The sequence below is a fragment of the Raphanus sativus genome, chromosome 3, assembly GCF_000801105.2.
Source record: "Raphanus sativus cultivar WK10039 chromosome 3, ASM80110v3, whole genome shotgun sequence".
Taxonomy (NCBI): Eukaryota; Viridiplantae; Streptophyta; class Magnoliopsida; order Brassicales; family Brassicaceae; genus Raphanus; species Raphanus sativus.
In genome coordinates this window covers 20,722,618-20,742,585 of record NC_079513.1, presented here as the reverse complement: position 1 = coordinate 20,742,585, position 19,968 = coordinate 20,722,618, and the positions used below count along the sequence as shown (strand labels likewise).

Here is a 19,968-nt window from a genome sequence, read left to right as displayed (position 1 = left end):
GACTTCTGTTATTGAGAGCACAAGAGAAAGCAAAACAGTGAAATTAGATAATCATTAGTGTATTTATGCATGGGGTGCCACCAATCTGGAGCGACTATGGACAATACCAAGCGTGAATATAGGCAAATGCAGTATTCATTATCCATGCGTTAATGCCTCGGCTTTGAGTTGTGTTGCTTGGTTGTTGAGTGATCAGTGTGGTCAGGTTTTGTATAACAACAGAGATGCATTTACTCTCATGAACTACCAAATTTCTATTACCTTGAAACCTAAGTTATTAGCTGTTTTTGTTACGAGATATTCACATCATTCAAGCAAATTTCGTATCTAATGATATGACTGCTCATGCAATTTTTTCGTGTTTTTCTTTTATTAGTTTGGCTCAGGGCTATGTTCATCTATTACAAACAGAAAGACAATGTTTTATTCGCTTACATTATTCAATATATTAGTTTGTTTCCTTTAAAATAGTTGACACAAAATTAAACTACAAAACATACAATCTTGTGTAAAAAAAGTTAGATTGTGTAAATTTTTAATTTTCTCATTTAGTAAAATAATCAAATGTAATTTAATATAATATAATATTTGATTATAAGACATAGAAAGGACAAATGATTCATCCATTGTGCCATTTCTTTGAGATTCTACTTATCAAATTCTTAAACTTCATCTTAGCAAAAAAAACCTAAACTTCATTGATAGACATTTTTATATTAAAAGGTCATTCTACTTATCAAATAATAATAAGCTTTATTATATGAAATTCTAAAGGTTTTATATGAGACTAAAATAGAAGAAAGGAAAACATATTAGATCTTCTTTTTGTTCTTGAATATTATGCGATTTAACCTTTATTTAGAAAATATAATTTTACATAACTATTTTTAAATTCTACTACATGGCTGGAAGACCAGAAATTTGGGAGCATTGCTGCTTTAACATACGAGGAAAAGGATTGATAGGAAGTGTTGGTGTACAGTTGGGTACAACTTCCAGAAAAACTTTACAACAATCAGGAACTATGGTACCAATTTTACAATATAGATTGAGTGATCCCTTCAAAACATCCTGGAATATTTTTCAATGTTGATAAACATTGAGTCAGGAGAGGCCAAAACGGAAGTAGAAACGGAGGTAATTGAGCATTCACAGAATTTGCAAAGCATATAACGGATAGGAGAAAAAAATACACTCATCATAGACATGATATTGAGAAGAGAATCATGTAACAAGAGAAGACTTAAGAAATTCAATTTATGGTTTTGGTAAATTAGTTTTCTTATGAAATTTTCAGTGATTTAGTAATTTAGTATTTAATTTTCAGTTATTTTGTAATATATTTAGATCCAGTTTTTATTTAAAATAATTAAAATACAACAAATGAAAAATTTAATTTGTACATACATATATAAATTTTAAAATAGTTAGATAAATTTTTTCTCTATATATTGTTCTAACTAGGTGATTTCTCATATATTCATGCATGTGTATAAATATATACAAAATAAATATAGGCAAAATTGTCAAAATGACTCAAAACTTGATTTTGAATACAAAAGTATATCACAAATTCAATCAAATGCAAAACTAACCTAAAATGGTAGTGGAATTACAACAACTTTCTTATAACCAAACAAAAACATGTATTAAGTTTTACCATTATAACTCTCTGCGTGAAAAGATTTACAAAGAAGTCTTCCGAGTTCAATAGATCTTTAAAATAATTTTATTTTTTATAAGCAATATTTTGATGGGCAAAAGTTGAAATTGTGTAGTAATAAACAATCCTAAATGATGTAAATTTAGTTTTACTATAATTGAATTATTTTCAACATAGATGAATGAATGTGGATTGAGTCATGATAATTTTTGGTTTAGGGTTTGGTAACATATGTTATAGTATTGTTGGTATTTTTAGGGTTAGATTTTGAAATATTATTATTATTTTTATTTAATCTATATTTTTTAATGACTATCTAATAATCTGATTTAAACACTTTCAATGTATTTTTTAAGTTTAAAGAATTTTTCTTTTGCTTAGTTATTTGATTATAGAGCCTCACAAAAGACTTTCCAAGAAGTCTTCTCACGGATTTCTAATGAAAGTGTTATATTTTGAACTTATGTAATGTTTAATATTTTGTGAATTTGATTCAGTTTTTTAAGAAATCTTTTGAGTGAATAGGCTAGAAATCCTAAAAGAAGTAACAAATTAAGAGAATACCTATGAGACAAAAATTGTGGGGTTTCAAAATAATCTAATATACCAGAAATGACATAATTGTCCTTCTGTCGATAAAAGAGAGAGATATATATTACTGGTAATAATAGGTTATAAGCTAAAAGAATATAAATATAATTAAGAGAATGGGTAATAAATTCTTTGTTCAAAATGCGGCTGAGGCTCCCGAGTACGCGCGGAATGGATCTCTCCGGTGAGCAACCATGGCGATTTTAGCATATTCGGGCAAAAACTTGTCAACTTTTTGGAGTTTTGATGGTTTAAAATCGAATGTTTAGTGGTAGATCTGTTATAAATGATTCAAAACTATGTTGATAACAAAGGAAAACGATGATAATCAATGAAAAATGACATTGACGGCTGAAAATTAGGTCTGAAAGTCGCAGAGAACGAAGGTAAACGATGGGGGCAAACTCGTAATTTACAATTCATTAAAGAAAAAGAGATAAATAGCAAAAACTCTAACAGGCTGGGCTTCGAACCCACGTTGGAGGTATTGAAAACATCTCTAGACGCCACTGAACCAAGGAAGATTAGTAATAAAGGTCAGATCATTTTCATAAATATACGTATATATAGTTTGGTGGTTTGTATTTATCTAGAAAACATAAACACGGATTGGTTAAAATAATTTTATGTTGGTAAAGATAGTTGTGGAATTTGATTTAGGATTTTAGCATGTTTCATGATTTAATATATGCTAAACAAATTATTAACTGGGTAACTCCTTGTGTGTGCATGGTTGGTTAATGATACTTTTACATGTTAAACATAAAGTTATCATTTTTGTTTGTAAATCAGATTTTAGAATTATAAGTAGCCGGTTACCAATTATTAATATACGCTAAACAAATTATTAACTAGGTAACTCCTTACGTATGCATGGTTGGTTAATGATATTTTTACATGTTAAACATAAAATTATCATGTTTGTTTGTAAATTAGATTTTAAATTATAAGTAGCCGGTTACAAAAAATCTTGACACCTATCAAGATTTACAAAGTTATCATGTTTGTTTGCTAAAATCGTAAACAAAATTCCACAACTATCTTTAGCAACATAAAATTTATTTTAACCAACCCGTGTTTCTGTTTTCTAGGTAAATACAAACCACCAAACTTTATATACGTATATTTATTAAATGATCTAATTTTTGTATAAATTTTCCTTGGTCCAGTGGCGTCCTGAGATGTATTCAATATCCCAAGCGTGGGTTTAAGCCCAGTCCGTGTGAGATTTTGCTATTCGTCTTTTTTTCTCTTTAATGAACAGTAAATTACCAGTTTGCCCCCATCGTCTACCTTCATTCTCTGCGATTTCCAGACCTAATTTTCAGCCGTCAATGTCATTTTTCATTGATTATCATCGTTTTCCTTTGTTATCAACATAGTTTTGAATCATTTATGACAGATCTACCACTAAACATTCGATTTTAAACCATCAAAACTCCAAAAAATCGAGTTTGTGATAACAGTTGGAAGGTAATCACATCAAAGAAGGAGATACATAGAGAATAAACAATAGACAGGAAAGAGATTTCGAAACTCTATGGGAAAAGAGGAAGAGCAGGCGCTTTTAATCCGACCACCCAGAAAAATCCATACCCGAGAAAATTTCAAAATTAGTGATTTATGAATCAATAAGAAAGTTTCTTATAACTGTGAAATACTATCAATTTGTCTGATATGAGAGATTTTGTATGATTTCGGGTTATCAGAGAGAAATTAAAAAATATATATCTATACTATTAAAGTACAAGCACATTTGGATTTTTTACTAAACATGCCCTTTCTTTAACTCACATTGTTTATTTCATTAAGGGCAATCAAGTAATATTAATAACACATTTTTATTGGGTCATTTTTTTTGGATCCAGCCCACTACCTACATCATCTCTCTTGGGCCATTTGGGCTGATTAAGAAATCAGATCCAATTCTTATTTTTTTCCCTAATTCAAATAATTTATTTTCAACCATTCTTAATATTTTGTGTAATGAACAAAAATTAATAACTTAATTATTATGTTTTTTATTTTTAATATAATTTAAGCATTCATAAAAAAATTTGAATTTTTTCATTGAAAAGTATAAATCTTTATTAAAAGTATATATTTTTTATTAAAAAATTAACCACATAATAAAATTAATATATCAGAGTTATACCAACTTAATTCATTAAAAATAAAGTTTAATTTTCTAAACATAAATACTCATTAGACCTTGACGTTCGGATACCCATTCTGGTACGGATTGGTTCTTTCGGATATCGAGTTTTTCGGGTTTTGAAATTAAACCCCATTCGGGTTTTAAAATTAAACCTCATTCGGGTATTATAAAATTTTGGGTTGGGTTCGAGTCGGGTCTTTCTGGGTCCGGGTGGGTTCGGTTCTCATGCATAAGAACCTGCAAAATAACCAAATAACCAAAGTATCTAACGGGTTCGGTTATTTGTACTTAAAGTAACCAAAGTATCTGATTCGGTTCAAATTTTGTATCCAAATTATTTAATAGTAACCAAAAATATATATTTTATACAGTTTTTTGGGTAAACTTTTATCCAAACTATCATATTTTATCCAAAAATACTCAAAATTACCGAAAATAACTACTATAGTTAACTTATAAAATTAATTTAAAAATTAAAATAATTATAAATATAATTATAACATATATTTTTAGATATATTTCGGATATCTTCGGGTACTCATTTGGTTCTCGGTTCGGGTCGGATTCAGGACCGGTTCTTCGGATATAGCAATTTAGAACTCATTCGGATATTTACCCCGGGTCTGATCGGGATCGGGACCCTGATTTTCGGGTCGGTTTCGGGTTGGTTCTTCGGGTCCGAATATTGTGTTCTGGCCTATACTCTTTTAAAATGAAACACGATAAAGAAAAATAAAAAAAAACTTAAGTCTTTTATAAAAAAAACAAATATATAAAAATATGACATTTACTAAATATTTGTCAATTTAAAAAAAAAAATAAAGGAAAATAAACCCGCGCTTTGAAAGCGCGGGTCAAAATCTAGTCTATACTATTAAAGTACAAGCACATTTAGATTTTTACTCTGTTTATCCCTATTAAAGAGGCTTTCTTTTGTATTCATTAATGACATTTTGGACATTCTGCATTGGTTTCTTTTTTAATTGTTTTTGGTTTGTCATTAACCACCGGTTTCCTAATTCAATTTTGGTATGTGATTATTTCGTGTTTGATACTGCATCATTTTAATATTTTTCCAACCGGACATGTTTGAAACTGCATCGTTTTTTCTCAAACTATTTAATGGTTTGGTTTTAAACCGCTTTTTCCTAAATATAATCTCAACTATCTAACAAAAATTATTTATAAAAAATAAAAATTGTTTATTGGTTCAACCAGTGGTTCAACCGGATTTCGATTTTAGTAGTTTTTATTGGATTTTTTAATTTTTTTTTTTCAAACCCGAACTGAATTTATCTTTGATCAACCGGTAATCCGTTCAACCGCAGGTCTCAGTCAAATTTCAAAACACCGATCAAAACTATAAAACTGTTATATTGATTTATATTTAAAATATTTAATTCAAAATTAAAAACCTAAAAATACATGTATAATATAGTTTTACCGAACATAAATCTGGATATAAAATACATATATGAGATGGATTATATAAATACATATACAAGACGGATTATATAAATGTGATTATATAAAATTTTCACCAAACATAAACTTGCGCTTTAAAAGCGCGGGTCAAAATCTAGTATTTAGGTTACAACTCAAACAGGTCACCGGTTGCTAATGATCAGACGTGAAAAGGGGTAAAATAGTCATTCAATTCTCAGCTACATACATCAAAAACATAAATAATGTATTTACCTAATTATGATAAATTGCTTGTGTGTAGAGTGCAAATACTCAAATCTTTTTCCTTAGTTTTAGTAAATTTGGCTAGATTACAGATATGAATATATGCCAAATTATTTTCATTAACATCTTTTCAAATTTATAAAAGAATCGTAACTAAAAAGTTACACATACAAATCACAAAACAAACCATAAACAAAATTATTAAACATGGAGTTAGAAATCATTCTTCCACATAAGTAAGCTTTTACTTCACTTGACATCATCTTTTGTATCACTTTGGGAAAGCTGTGAACATAGCTTGTCTCAAAAGTGAGAATGACACTCATCTCGAAAAGCTGCAACCCAAACAATACATCATACACATTATAAAATTTGATAATCCTTCATGTTCAGGTTTCAGATTTTTGAAAATTTCCAGGAAATTTCCAGAAAAATTTCATGCATATGAAGTTTTATGAAGTATTCCAGGAAGTCTTTCAAATTTTTCCTAATTCGGGAAAACTTTAAAAGACTTCTAGGAATTAGGGAGATTTTAAAAAACTTTGGAAAACTTCTTAAGATATTTCGGAAGTCTTAAGCATGAAGTGTTCCTGGAAGTCTTGCATGCGATTTCAAAAGCTTAAAACTTGAAACTTCCATCAATTTCAATACACTCAGATCTATTTACCAGATGAAGAAAAATATAAAACCTTTAAGCAACAAGATGGTTACTAGATTAAAAAAAAATTCACACATAAAAATTTACCAAAAACGCTTATATATGTTTTGATTTGACCATCAGCTTCCACCTACGAGACCTCCTCCTCCACATGGACACCTCTAGTAGCAACTTCTAAGATCTCTTCCTCCGGCTCGGACAGCTCATCCACTTTGTCAGCTCAAGATTTCAAAATAAATCAAAGAATCAGAACATAGTTTGGGAAAAAGATAACTTATATTATCGAACAAACCAGTCTAAATTTTTATATTTTAAAATCAATGGTCAAACCAATATCAACTTATTATTATCTATGGTAAATTTTATTTATTTTATACATTTAAATTCTGAAATGGTTCAAAACCTATAAATAAATAAGAATAAATTATTAATCGTTCATTTTAACTTAGTTTTTTGTAGAATTTATATATGTCAGTGAGCATTCAAGAGATTATTATTACACTCATATTTTATATCTCTGTATAGATTACACTTTAATTTATTTATTTTAACTAACAAAATTAATCAAACTCTAATCTATTTTGACTATACAATATTTTAGCTAACCCAATTTATTTTAATTCATTAAATTGTTTTGGCCCTGTTAATTTAATGAATTAAAGTAATTTAAAATAAAAAATTAATCAAAACTCTAATCTATTTTGAACCATACAATATTTTTAATCAGGAAAATTATAAATAACGTAATAAGATAATATTATTTAAAATATGACATAAATCAGTTACCATAGTTTAATTACTTTGTAAATTTCAATGTTGATCACTGAAAAAACACCTAGTTGTAAAATATTTCTCTAAAATCATTGCATTTGAGCCATTGGTTACGGACTAGAGGTTATTATTTAAATTAATTTGCTCTAGTTAGAAGTTTGGTACGTAGCATAATATAGCCTGATGATAAGAAGGTTCAGTTTTTTACTTTTTTTTTTGTTTTTTGTGCACCAGAAGGTTCAGTTATCTATATAGCCAGAGAAGAGAGTCTCTGTATACTCGTTGCTGGCTCTCAGTAAAAAATGATGACAGCCACTCCCTCGTTTCTCTCGTCGTGCTCTCTGCTTCCTTCTCAAGGTCTCTCTTTTTCTATCTCTTTTTTCTCTCACTCACTCACTCTGAAACACTTTGTTTTCATTTTTTTTCACAGGGCCAAACCGGCGAATGCAATGGAAAAAACACGAAAAGGTTCTGTCTTTCATCAAATCTTGTTCTCCTGTCTAAGTTTGAATTCAACTGTTACGGAGCTATAGTTTCAGATTTTTAGTAAAATAACACAGACTAAGGAATCATGCATATGTAGTGTTCGATGAAATGCTTGACTGAATCTTGAACTTGTTTTTTTTTTCTTAATGGCGCAGAGACAGTTCTCGAGAAATGTGGCTGTTTCTGGTGTTATCACAGCGGGATTTGAGCTTAAGCCACCTCCTTATCCTCTTGTACGTTGAAGAGACCCAGCTTTTAGATTTTCATTTTGGATTGGTCGATATAGTGGTAACAGCACTGTATTAGTAAAAATCTTATGATGAAATGTTATGAATGTAAAAGCAACAAACTGTGAATCTCAAAGCTTGCTGCTTTCGAAACAAAAGGGGAGGCGATGTTGCTCACTCGGTGTCTGTCTTTGAACCTTTGGCAGGATGCTCTGGAACCGCATATGAGCCGTGAAACCTTGGATTATCACTGGGGCAAGCATCACAAAACTTACGTTGAGAACCTGAACAAGCAAATCCTAGGCACAGATCTTGATGGATTGTCATTGGAAGAGGTTGTGCTTCTTTCGTACAACAGAGGCAATATGCTTCCCGCCTTCAACAACGCCGCACAGGTAATACCGTATAACCGTTTTACCCGTTTCTTGCTAAGGGGATTTGGATGTGAACTAAGGTGTATATATGGGGAGGGGCTTTGCAGGCATGGAACCACGAGTTCTTCTGGGAGTCTATCCAACCTGGAGGTGGAGGAAAGCCAAGTGGAGAACTCCTCAGACTGATAGACAGAGATTTTGGGTCTTTCAGTGACTTTTTAGAAAGGTTCAAGGCGGTTGCAGCCTCCAACTTTGGTTCAGGTTGGACTTGGCTTGCATGTGAGTGTTTCCAACTTTACGTTCCCTTTCCACTAGAAAAATATGCAGACCCCTCCAACTTACTTAGGGATCCACTGATGCAGACAAGGCGAATAGACTTGACGTTGCAAATGCAGTAAACCCGCTTCCAAAGGAGGAAGACAAGAAGCTTGTGATTGTAAAAACTCCCAATGCGGTAAATCCACTCGTATGGGACTATTCTGTAAGTGTCTAAACTTTCAAAGTTGTAGATGAACCTTTGTTGTTAACTATGGATTTTGATTTCCCCATCCGTTTATGTGCAGCCACTTCTTACCATTGATACCTGGGAGGTATAATATAATCGACTCACCTCTCTATGAATTTCACCTTATGAAGATTGGTTTTGTTGATCCCTGACTTAATTTTCTTCTTTGTGCAAAACAGCACGCTTACTATCTGGATTTTGAGGTACCCTCAAATTTTTTTCACAAAATATTGAAAGCAGAGGTTCTCAGTTCTCAGTTCTCATGTTGTTGTGTTATGCGCAGAACCGAAGAGTTGACTACATAAGTACATTCATGGAAAAGCTCGTGTCATGGGAAACTGTAAGCACAAGACTAGAATCTGCAATGGCTAGAGCAGCTCAAAGAGAACAAGAAGGAACTGAAACAGAAGAGGAAGAGAATCTAGATGATGAAGAGTCAGAGGTTTACTTAGATGATGCATCTGAGGAGGTTGACTAAAAAAACTGAGAGTCAATGATAAACATTTAGCTTCTGAACGATATGTCAATTACATAGCAAAATTTTCTGCTAGGGCTTTAAATAAATTTTGTGGTTTAAAACAATTGCTTTGAAAATACAAAAACTTGAAGTTACATATTCTACATTCCTCCTATGCGGTCTTGTGAAAAGTTGCGAGGAGACCTGTGATTGGGCAAAGCCAGGTGCCTTTCTACAGATGGTGAATGTCTGTACACTCTTTGCAGACCATATGGCATTTGGTGTACTGGAGGAGAGTACTCTCGAGGAAGTCTCTGTCCGTACGGGGAATGCTGTCTTGGAACCGGAGAGTAAGAGTTTGGAGGCAGATGATCATATGCAGATACACTTCTTCCTAACCCACCAGGTGGAACCATATATTCAGGGGATCTCATGAGACTTGACTGATGAGGAAAACCTGATGCTGAGCCGAGGTAGCTACTCACAAGAGCCGATATTTCATCGGCGTCTCCGTCTCTGTGACTAGAGAAGCTTCGGTGGTCACGGTATACAGGAGAATAAGATGAGGAAGCTGTTGGTGGCGGCATCTCCATGTCTGACAACCTTGGACGTTTCATCTGTTGGCTATACAATCTCTTGTTAAGTGCCGCTTCCTCCATTAGACTGATGGATCTCGCTTCCTCCATTAGGCTGATGGATCTCGCTTCCTCCATCTGTTTGTCGAGCTGAACAATGTCTTTCTCCAGCTTCGCCATTTGCTCTTTGATCTGCCACCCTGGGACTTCTTTCACTGGGTCTAGCTTGCGAGCCTCCAAACACTTCATCACTGATAATAACGCAGCTAACTGCTTTTCGTTCGCCTTTTTCTGTTGAGAGTATAAAAGCAAACAATGATAAGAATCAAAACAGTAAAAAAAGAGTTTATTTAGGTAAATAACGTGTAAAGAAGAGTCATCATCATACAAATGCCATGGGTGCTTGTGCTTTCCGTTTCGCTCTCTCAAAAGACTCCTTGCTCATCCTTAGGAATGAAGTTAAAATTGAAGAAGCCGAAAACCTATCCTCCATCCCAAAGGTATAAACCATCTCAAGAGCTTCAATATGCATTCCACGCTTCATACTTGAATCAACTATACCTACAGTCCACAGAAACCCTTTTAGTCAACATAGCTCAAGACTTGATTAGAGTATGCAGCACCAAAGTCACATGATTTTCACTTGCAATATCCAAAACCTTCTAACAAATTACAATTTCGTGGATGTGCAGCTTTATAACGTATCACTCAACTCTAGAATGCTATGCTATACTCACAAGCTCATATACACAACCCAAAACAAAGATGAAAACTTGATTCATTCTAAACTCATTCTACACCAAAAGAAACCACCTTTGTGACGTAAGAAAGAACAAGGTACCTGACATCATAGGGACAAGAAACGGTGACCGTTTAAGAGCACCACCAATCCCATCAACACCACTCTGCCTAACCAAATCCAACAGATCCACACTCTTAAAACTCTCCGGAACCCCAAAACAAGCAACCAGCAGAAGCAAACCCCTCGCGTCCGCACCCTCCGCTGCACCCAACCCTCCTTCACCCATCAGCCTCCTCCTCCACGCAACAGCAGCCCCCTCGGCCTCCTCTCTCACAACAACAGAACCACCACCATCACCAGCAGCAACCTTAACCAAAAGCTTCTTCTCTTCCCCGGGATCGAACGTCAGAAGATAACACTCCAGAACCAGAAGCGAGACGTTCCTCGCGGCGACCGCGGGAGAGCCGTTGGCGAACGCTTTGCGTCCCTGCAGGTAGAACTTCCCGATGCAGTCCAGCACGAACTTCGCCGTGTCCTTCGCCAGCTTCAGCGCCGGGGGGATCTCTTCGATCAGCTTAGCTCGCGAGGAGATGTTCGCGAGGATGTACCTTCGCAGCTCTTTGCTGGACATCGACTCGCAGAGTCGCTCCGCTTCGGACCTAACCGCCACCTCTTTCGGCGGCGATTGGCACACGATCGCGGCGGAGTCGTTGCTCCGCGGAGGAGATAACTGAGACGGCGAGGCGGCGGCGGTTTCGATTTCGATTTTGATGAGGCCGTTGGTTTTGAGTTCGGAGTCGATCGCGGTCTCGATGAGATCCACGTGGCTCTGCAGTTCGTCGTAGCGGCGTTTGAAGGCGTCGACTGCGGCTGCAAACGCGGTTAAGTCGACGATGGATTTCAGGAACTGAGGAGGCTTTGATGGCCCCACGATCGTGGTTTCTGTTGTTACAGTCGGAGGGAGTTCTTCTCTCCGTCGAATCATCGACGGTGAAGGTTGCTCCTCTCTTATTGGTGGATGATGGAAGGAGGCCATGGGGAGTTGCGGAGAAAGAAGAAGAATGAAACAGTTGTTGTGTTTTAAATAAAGCCCTAGGTTCGTTCCTCCGCTCTCGTGACTGTTCAGAAATTGTCCCTGAGGTCTTTTGATTGTTTCGGTTTATAGCCCCCATAAATATCTTTTCTTTTTTAACTCGAAAGTACTAACTAAAATCGATACTACTATTTGAAGATAAATCTAAGGGACTGAGAAATTGCAAATTTTTCAAGTGGTGTATAAGAAAAATTATAGAATAATACTTCATTTCAAATTCCCACAAAAAAAAACAAGAGGAATTGGAACCGTTATTGAAGTTTATTTGGCGGCAAAAACCGTTAATAATTTATTTTACGAATGTGTTAGGAAACGAATCGTTATTAAAGTTTATTTGGAAATAACCCATTATTAAATGCATTAATAATCGTTTTTATGAATGTGTTAGAAAACATCGTGTTAATACTAAAACAAGAAGAATTAGAACCGTTATTGAAGTTTATTTGGCGGAAAATCCGTTATTAAGTGAATTAATAATATATCTTACAAATGTGTTAGGAAACGTGTTAATACTAAAACAAGAAGAACTGGGACCGTTATTAAAGTTTATTTGGCAGAAAAACCGTTATTAAGTGCATTAATAAATTATCTTACAAATGCGTTAGGAAACATCGTGTTAATACTATTTTTGTTTAATATTTTCTCTTACCAACATATTTTTGGTAATTTATGGTTTATCTAATCAGTTACATTAATTTCGATAACAATGAAGTCAAAATATTTTTAAAATGTTATGATTGGTAGACACCGATTGATTAATTAGTCTATACAAAAATTAATGAAGGTACGGAAAATTTTAAAATACACCAAATAAAAATGTCATAATGATGTTCATTTAATATTGGGTAAATATAGTACTCCCTTCGTACTATTTTAAGTGATGTTTAAGTATTTTTATTTTGTTTCATAATAAGTGAGGTTCTCACATTTCTAGATAAAATTTAATGTCAATTGAAATTTGTAACCAATTACAAAATACTACATATTTTTTATTGGTTATACTGATTTTATTTAATCCAATTTTATGTAACCAAAATAAATTGTATAGAAATTTGTATTTTCTTAATCTTTGTGTAAAAACCTTAAACATCACTTAAAATGGTACATAGGGAGTACTATAACAGGATCACGATTATATAAGTAAAAAAATATAATTCCTCAGTTGTTTTAGAACAAATTTTTTGTTTCAATATAATTGATGTTTTACAGAAAACATTGCAAATTATAGTGATAAAAGAACATATTTACCCTATATTTAATCTATTCCTATATAATTTACAGTACAGAAAAATCAATCAATGAGTAAAAATGTATTTTATTGGATGCACTAATTTGTGTGAAGATTGTTATAACGTCATATTCTATTTGTTTCATATTAAGTATCATTGTAATATTTTTTTTTGTTACAAAAAGAATGTTGTTTTTGAATTTCAGTGCAATTTTCAGTTTAATATTAATTACAAATATATTGATTTTATAAATAATTTTTTTATCTCAAATACTTTTAGTTTAATTTAAATTCATTTAAATTATTTTTTAATTTGTGTAAATGATATTTTTTTGTGAAACGGATGGAACAGAAGAGAAATCAGAGCATAGTATATTACCTGCTCTATTATAAAATAACAATATTAATAAGTAAAATAATTATCACAAAATATGAAAATAAATAAAATCTATTTAAAATACTTTACATCTTATTATAATTATTTAGATTATTACAATATTTTTTCAACAGATTTTTACAATATATTTACAATACTAGATTGACATTTCATACTATTATAAAATCAAATTATATTGTAACTTCATTTGTTGCATAAATACTTATCATTTACCGTTTTAGCAGTATTTATTTAAGAGTTTAAAATGCTATTGCCATTAATTAACTAATTTGAAGATTTTGATTCGGTAAATAATCTACTGGATACTTACTTTTAAATTTAATAAAAACTGTATTTATTTTTAATATATTTTATAAGTTTTGTTAATTGGTAAAGAATTTGCGGGTTTTAAAATTCAACTAGATTTGACAGGTGTTTTCAAAGCATTTGCTCAAAATACGAGATAAGATTTGTACTTAAATAAATGTTTGGGTTTTGATGATTTTATTTGAAAGCTTAGATATTTTCAAATATCTTATTAAATATTAATAATTTGATAATGTGGTATTAATATAATTCGAGTAAGAAATACATAAAGCTATTACAATTACCTCACGCACTAATCACTATGTATCTTTATATATATACACATGTTTGCAATAAGCAATTGAGATTCACGTACAAGACGAGTGAGTATAACCAAAGAATCTTTATATACAATCCTCCAATGGTGAAATCTATGCGATTGATGTCTTGTCGGTAACTCGTACACTGTAAGAATCTGGTTTGGTCCGAACCGAAGGGTTTCCAGTATCATCGAGAACCACAAATGCCGTGTCACCGGGCTTGAAGCTCCCAGCAAGAAAGGCTTCGCTGAGTGGATCTTCCACAATCTCTGTGACGGTTCTACGCAGTGGTCGTGCACCGTAGGCCGGATCATAGCCTTGTCTGCATATAAGCTCTTTGACAGGTTCAGACACCTCTAAACCGACTCCAAGTGCCACAAGCCTCGACTTCAAGTCTTGTAACATCAGGTTCAGGATCTCCATCATCTGCAAAATCAGAGTTGAACATTTGATTTTTTTTCTTTCTAATTAATGAATTTTAATCTTTTAGGATTAAGAGGTTGAGAAAATGGCTAACCTGAGCTTGCTCGAGCTGTCTGAAGATGACGATTTCGTCTATCCGGTTCAAGAGCTCTGGACGGAAGTAGTTCTTGAGTTCTTCGACTACCAAAGCTTTCATTCCTGCGTAAGATGCTTCCTCTTCGTTATCGTCGAGGATAAAACCTATTTGCCTTTGTCTTCCCTTGGCAATGGCTGATGATCCAACGTTAGAGGTCATTATGATCAGTGCGTTCTTGAAAGATACTCTCCTTCCCTGTCAAATAACATACCCAACATAAACTTCAACTCTGTATGTCTCTTGAAGAAGCTAGAAAATAAGTATAAATGTGGGACATAGAACCTGTGAATCGGTGAGATGGCCGTCTTCGAACAGCTGGAGAAGAATATTGAAAATATCAGGATGGGCTTTCTCTATCTCGTCGAACAAAACCACTGTAAAAGGACGTCTCCTGATAGCTTCAGTTAGCATTCCACCTTCTTCAAAACCAACATATCCTGGAGGAGAGCCTATCAACTTGCTCACGGTATGACGCTCCATGTACTCACTCATGTCCAGTCTCAGCATAGATTCCTCCTGCATTGACCAATAAAAGAAACCAGTTCAGTGACCATATCATATGCCATCAAGCATTACAAAGTTAACGAAGCTGTTAGCTGTACCGATCCGAAATAATTAGCTGCTAAAGCTTTTGTGAGTTCGGTTTTGCCAACTCCAGTTGGTCCACAGAAAAGCATAGCGGCAATTGGACGGTCAGGATCTTTTAAGCCAACCCGTGACCTCTTCACAGCTCGAGATATGGCAGCTACAGCCTCGTCTTGACCAACAACTCTGCCTCTTAGCTGATCTTCTAGACCCATAAGAAGCATTCTTTCATCTGCAGTGATCTGTTGAACTGGAATTCCAGACCAAGCCGATGCAACCGCTGCAATATCATCAGGTCCCACCTCTATAGGCCTGAAAACAGAATCAAACAAATATTATGAAGGTTCCTTCTTTAATTTTTTAAAATTAACTATTTGCAAATATGTAAAAGCAGTTAATCATACTCATCGTTTCCTGCTGCAGGCGGCAGAGAAGACTCCTCGACTAGTTCACCAGGCTCGTCCGCAACGGCATTACTCTCATCCTGGTTCGGCCTGCTTGATAGAACCTATTAACAGAAAAATTATTGAAACCGTTTAATAGGTAAATACGATAAACATGCAAGTGCAAATGCCTAAGTCTGTTACCACTTCGTGCATGGCCTGAACAGTTCTGATCTCTTGCCAGTAATCATCCGGCGGCTTCGAAAGGATACAGATTGCATCCTCCTTTTTCTTTCTAAAAGCTTCGATGCGAGCTCTGCTTCCCGCCTCATCAATAAGATCGATAGCTTTATCCGGAAGAAATCTATCCGCGATGTATCGCGATGAAAGGTACACTGCAGCATCTATGGCTTCCATAGTGTATTTGCAGTTGTGATGGGCTTCGTATTTTTCACGAAGGCCAAGCAAAATCTTCACCGCGTCTTCCTAAAATTGTTGTTAAGTTGAAAAACACTAGATAAGAAAAACAGATGTTTGTTTGGTTTGATAAGATTAGAAAACACTGTGCTTGTAGAGGAAACCTCGCTTGGCTCGTCAATCAACACAGGCTGGAATCTCCTTGCTAGTGCTTTGTCCTTCTCAAACTGACTCCTAAATTCATCAAGGGTCGTGGATGCAATACACTGCAAATGGTTTGATTATTGATTGTTAGTACACTATATAATTAGCATATGTTTCAGTAGAACTTTTGATTCTGTTATATTTTCATATGAACTACATCCAGACAGAAGTGGAAACATTACTGTTTCAGTTTTACTAAAATATTTGAGCACAAAGAAGCAGAAAGTCAATTCATTCAGAATACGTACCTGAAGTTCACCCCTTCCAAGTGGTGGTTTCAAGAGATTAGCAATGTCAAGACCAGACCCTTTGTTTCCTCTTCCGACGGTGCCAGATCCAATAAGAGTGTGCACTTCATCTACGAAGAGAATGACCTTACCTATAAGAAAGCAAAACAAAACAAAAAATGTGTCAGGAATGTATCATGATAACTCAACAGTATGTATTAGTATTTTGGGATCAATAACCTGATTTTTTAACTTCGCTTATCAAAGCAGTGACGCGTGACTCAAGTTCTCCCCTTTCCTTCGCACCAGCCATTAGCAGTCCTATATCCAGGGACAAGATGCGCTTTGTCTACATAGAGCAACAAACAAAACTGGTCATGTACAAGGTTGACAAAACTGGCCATGTACATATAGCTTAGATGCGGGTACGCACCAAGAGAAAACCAGGAGCATTTGCTTCTGCAATACTAATGGCAAGTCCTTCAGCAATGGCAGTCTTCCCAACACCAGCCTCACCGAGAAGAATCGGGTTGTTTTTAGTTCTGCGGCAAAGTATCTGGATAACTCTCTGAACCTCCTTCTCCCTGCCAATAACAGGATCAATACGCCCCTCACCAGCTCTTGCCGTAAGATCCACACAGAACTGTTCCAATACACTTTTCTCTGGTAACACAAAAAAAAAAATTACAGTTAAAAAAAAGGTCCATCAGTAAGACTCATAAGAACAAAAAAATAAAAGGTGAAGTCTGTCACCTTTGGTTCTTCCAGGACCACCAACTCTGCCAGAAGCGTCAGAGCTCCCTTTAGGCGGTTCTCTTCCGTCTTTAGCAATCTCTCCTTTAAGCCTAGTCAGCGCTGCTGCTGTGAGTAGATTCATATTCGCTCCCAATCTAAACAAAACAATCACATCACATCAAACAAAATCAATTTTGTTTTTTTTTTCATCACAACAACATATCCAAAAAGAGAGAGGAGTCCGTTTAGTTTTTCTCCACCTCTTGAGAACTCTGCCGGCGCTCCCGTCATCAACGGTGAAGAGTCCAACGGCTATATGCTCGGGAGCGATGTACTGACACTCCAGAGTCCTGGAGTACTCAACCGCAGCTTCGAACACACGCTTCGTGCTGATTGAGAACGGCATGTCCGTCGACTTGGAGTACGGAGTAGTACTACTCTCCGTAGATGAATCGGAGTTAGCTTCGTCCCAGATACTCGAGACGACCTCGCGCGCCTTGTCTATGGCGATTCCGGATCCGAGGAAGCCCTGAGGGTCGCGATCCTCGGCGATGAGGCCGAGGAGGATGTGCTGAGGGTAGACCATGTCTTTCCCCAGCGACTTGGCTTCCTTCTGGGAGAAGATGATGGCTCTGATGGCTCGCTCCGTGAACCGCTCGAAAACGGCGGAGATCGGGGGGAGTTGTTTGTTCCGTTTCTTGTGGCGGGAGTTTGTTGGAGTGAGGCGGCGGATCGTGCGGTTGGAGAGGGAGATTCCGAGGTAGGAGGAGGAGGAGAAAGAGGAGAGGGAAGAAGCGGCGAAGGTCGTGACGGGAGAGGAAGAAGGAGAGGGGAGACGGCGGGAGTGGAGCGTTAGAGGCGGCGAGGAAGTAGATAAGACTTCCATGATCGTCTTCTTCGGTGAGAAAATCTCCGATTTGTGCCAAAAATGGTGAGATTATTATTATTTTTTGGAATAAAAGGGGGAAGCAAAAAGTAAGCTGAGACGTCACGGCAATGTATTCTTTTTTAGTTATTATTCGGTTAGTTGTGGATTGGATTACACAGTATTTATATATATTTATATAAACGCAACTCTGGATTCTTTAAGGGACTGTTTGGCTACAATTTATTAGTCACGTTTGCGTTTTGATAAAGATTCTTTTCACTGTTGTCTATCGTTTACTTGTTGTAATAGCAGACTTTTTTTTTTTTTGTTCAATCTTGTAATAGAAGACTAAAAGAGGCGTAAGCGTGTTTTTATGTAGACAATAGCTTTTCATACTCTTCTGGTTTTGTCTTAACTTAAGCCATTCTGGGTATAGTTTGTTTGTTAGTCTTAACTTAAGCCATTCTGGGTAAAACAAATATGTAAATGTTATGAATTTAACGTTTACCGAGTTTAATTGTTTAAGTATCAGTCTAATGAGTAATTAAGGTGGTGATATTGTTTGTTTGTTAGTCTTGACTTAAGCCATTCTGGGGTATAGTTTGTTTGTTAGTCTTTAACTTAAGCCATTCTGGGTAAGATGGCACATCTAATTATTTTGTTTTCGATACGTTATTAGAGCAAATGTTCTGGTGTCTTTCGCACAACCTCAAAAATAAACGTATAACATGTGGAATGTGTTAGGATAACAATGAAATGCTAGTTTGCGTGACATAACGTCTGACGCGCTTTTCCCTGAAAAGAACAAAAGTTTTGGATTTTTCTTCTATTAGTTACAACGTTCTTAACTTGTCATCCTCGTCAGGCTTATGTTTACTCGTATATACTCGTGAATGTAAATTTGATTATTGCAAATCTAGCCTTTGTAATCTTTTAATTTAGTCATAAGCTTTCCCGCAGAAAATATTGGATATGAAGGACTCTGATGGAGAAGCATTAATGTCTAAACTAAATACAATTGTAAAGCAAAATGCTGGTATCTGACATTTGACCCATGGCCCATGCCCTCAACAAGTCAACAAATGTTGAAAACGCAGAACGTTGAAGAAAAAAAAAGAGATTAAAGACCAAACGCAAGCACAACTGCTACAAGAAGTAGCTCAAGTTGCACACGGAATGAAACAAAGAGAAGCGGTCCCTGTCCTAAACTACATAATAGAGAAAATAAAAACTTATTAGCCTAACCGTGCCAATTTAGGGTTCCTAGTTGTCTTCCTTTTTAATTGTTCGGTGGAAATTTCTTTCCAATAGAAGAACTATAACTAGAGACAAACAAAAAGAGAGTCAATTTATTGGTCGCCCAAGTTCTCCTCATGCATTTCAATTCATGAGTTTTTTGACGTACGTTGCAAGCAATAACGTGTACTTTTCTATTATATATCTCTATCTCGTTTTAATTCACTTTCTCGTTTTCTTTTTCCTTTTTCCTTAACCGTATTCATATACTGAAGAAAGACTTTACAAGCCTTGACAGCTTAGCATTAAATTTTTGTATAAAGATGATGAAAAGAATGAAAAAGCCTGGAGGTCTTCTCAGTCGACTTTAATGATCAGTTTGATGGAGAAATCTAGCCACGTCCATCTTGGCTCCACCGTCCTCCACATGACATGTGACTTGCCAATGCATTTTCTTAGCTTTGTTAATGATTTAACTGGTCTTTCTCTAAGGATTCTTATACCGAATGAGTAATAAGATCCATCAGTTTGGACA

At 35.0% G+C, this 19,968-nt stretch overlaps 3 protein-coding genes across 4 annotated transcripts; 1 reads left to right on the top strand and 2 right to left on the bottom strand.

The window, feature by feature from the left end:
- The first annotated feature begins 7,715 nt into the window (after positions 1-7,715).
- On the top strand, positions 7,716-9,738 carry LOC108848010 (superoxide dismutase [Fe] 2, chloroplastic). 2 transcript variants are annotated; one of them, XM_057004951.1, is made up of 9 exons: positions 7,716-7,887; positions 7,961-7,998; positions 8,178-8,249; positions 8,450-8,638; positions 8,725-8,896; positions 8,980-9,098; positions 9,181-9,207; positions 9,302-9,325; positions 9,406-9,738. In XM_057004951.1, exons 1-9 carry the CDS (start codon positions 7,833-7,835, stop codon positions 9,598-9,600), a joined length of 891 nt encoding a protein of 296 aa, XP_056860931.1. In that variant the 5' UTR covers positions 7,716-7,832; the 3' UTR covers positions 9,601-9,738. The 2 variants fall into 2 exon arrangements, with proteins under 2 accessions (XP_056860931.1, XP_018476913.2); XM_018621411.2 differs by having other exon boundaries at positions 7,719-7,887; positions 8,172-8,249.
- On the bottom strand, positions 9,607-12,039 carry LOC130509211 (protein FRIGIDA-like). The gene is made up of 3 exons (XM_057004950.1): positions 10,996-12,039; positions 10,543-10,715; positions 9,607-10,445 (listed from the first exon to the last, which is right to left on the bottom strand). Exons 1-3 carry the CDS (start codon positions 11,930-11,932, stop codon positions 9,741-9,743), a joined length of 1,815 nt encoding a protein of 604 aa, XP_056860930.1. The 5' UTR covers positions 11,933-12,039; the 3' UTR covers positions 9,607-9,740.
- Positions 12,040-14,136: 2,097 nt separating this feature from the next.
- On the bottom strand, positions 14,137-18,327 carry LOC130509210 (chaperone protein ClpD, chloroplastic). The gene is made up of 12 exons (XM_057004949.1): positions 17,590-18,327; positions 17,348-17,484; positions 17,028-17,257; positions 16,835-16,943; positions 16,616-16,746; positions 16,328-16,429; positions 15,951-16,232; positions 15,768-15,871; positions 15,381-15,675; positions 15,061-15,294; positions 14,737-14,973; positions 14,137-14,645 (listed from the first exon to the last, which is right to left on the bottom strand). The coding sequence occupies exons 1-12, from the start codon at positions 18,213-18,215 to the stop codon at positions 14,331-14,333; spliced, it is 2,802 nt and encodes a 933-aa protein (XP_056860929.1). The 5' UTR covers positions 18,216-18,327; the 3' UTR covers positions 14,137-14,330.
- Between the last annotated feature and the right edge of the window lie 1,641 nt (positions 18,328-19,968).

Bases quoted from the DNA above. Each gene is read 5' to 3' on its own strand.
- LOC108848010 (XM_018621411.2), top strand. From the start codon at position 7,833: ATGATGACAGCCACTCCCTCGTTTCTCTCGTCGTGCTCTCTGCTTCCT. The intron at 7,888-7,960 runs GTCTCTCTTTTT...TTTTTTTCACAG, and splicing joins CTCTCTGCTTCCTTCTCAAG to GGCCAAACCGGCGAATGCAA. The intron at 8,897-8,979 runs GTGAGTGTTTCC...CCACTGATGCAG, and splicing joins AGGTTGGACTTGGCTTGCAT to ACAAGGCGAATAGACTTGAC.
- LOC130509211 (XM_057004950.1), bottom strand. From the start codon at position 11,932: ATGGCCTCCTTCCATCATCCACCAATAAGAGAGGAGCAACCTTCACCG. The intron at 10,716-10,995 runs GTACCTTGTTCT...TGTGGACTGTAG, and splicing joins TCTTGTCCCTATGATGTCAG to GTATAGTTGATTCAAGTATG. The intron at 10,446-10,542 runs GTATGATGATGA...TACTCTCAACAG, and splicing joins CACAAGCACCCATGGCATTT to AAAAAGGCGAACGAAAAGCA.
- LOC130509210 (XM_057004949.1), bottom strand. From the start codon at position 18,215: ATGGAAGTCTTATCTACTTCCTCGCCGCCTCTAACGCTCCACTCCCGC. The intron at 15,676-15,767 runs GTATGATTAACT...TTCTGTTTTCAG, and splicing joins CCTGCAGCAGGAAACGATGA to GCCTATAGAGGTGGGACCTG. The intron at 14,974-15,060 runs GTTCTATGTCCC...GTTATTTGACAG, and splicing joins GCCATCTCACCGATTCACAG to GGAAGGAGAGTATCTTTCAA.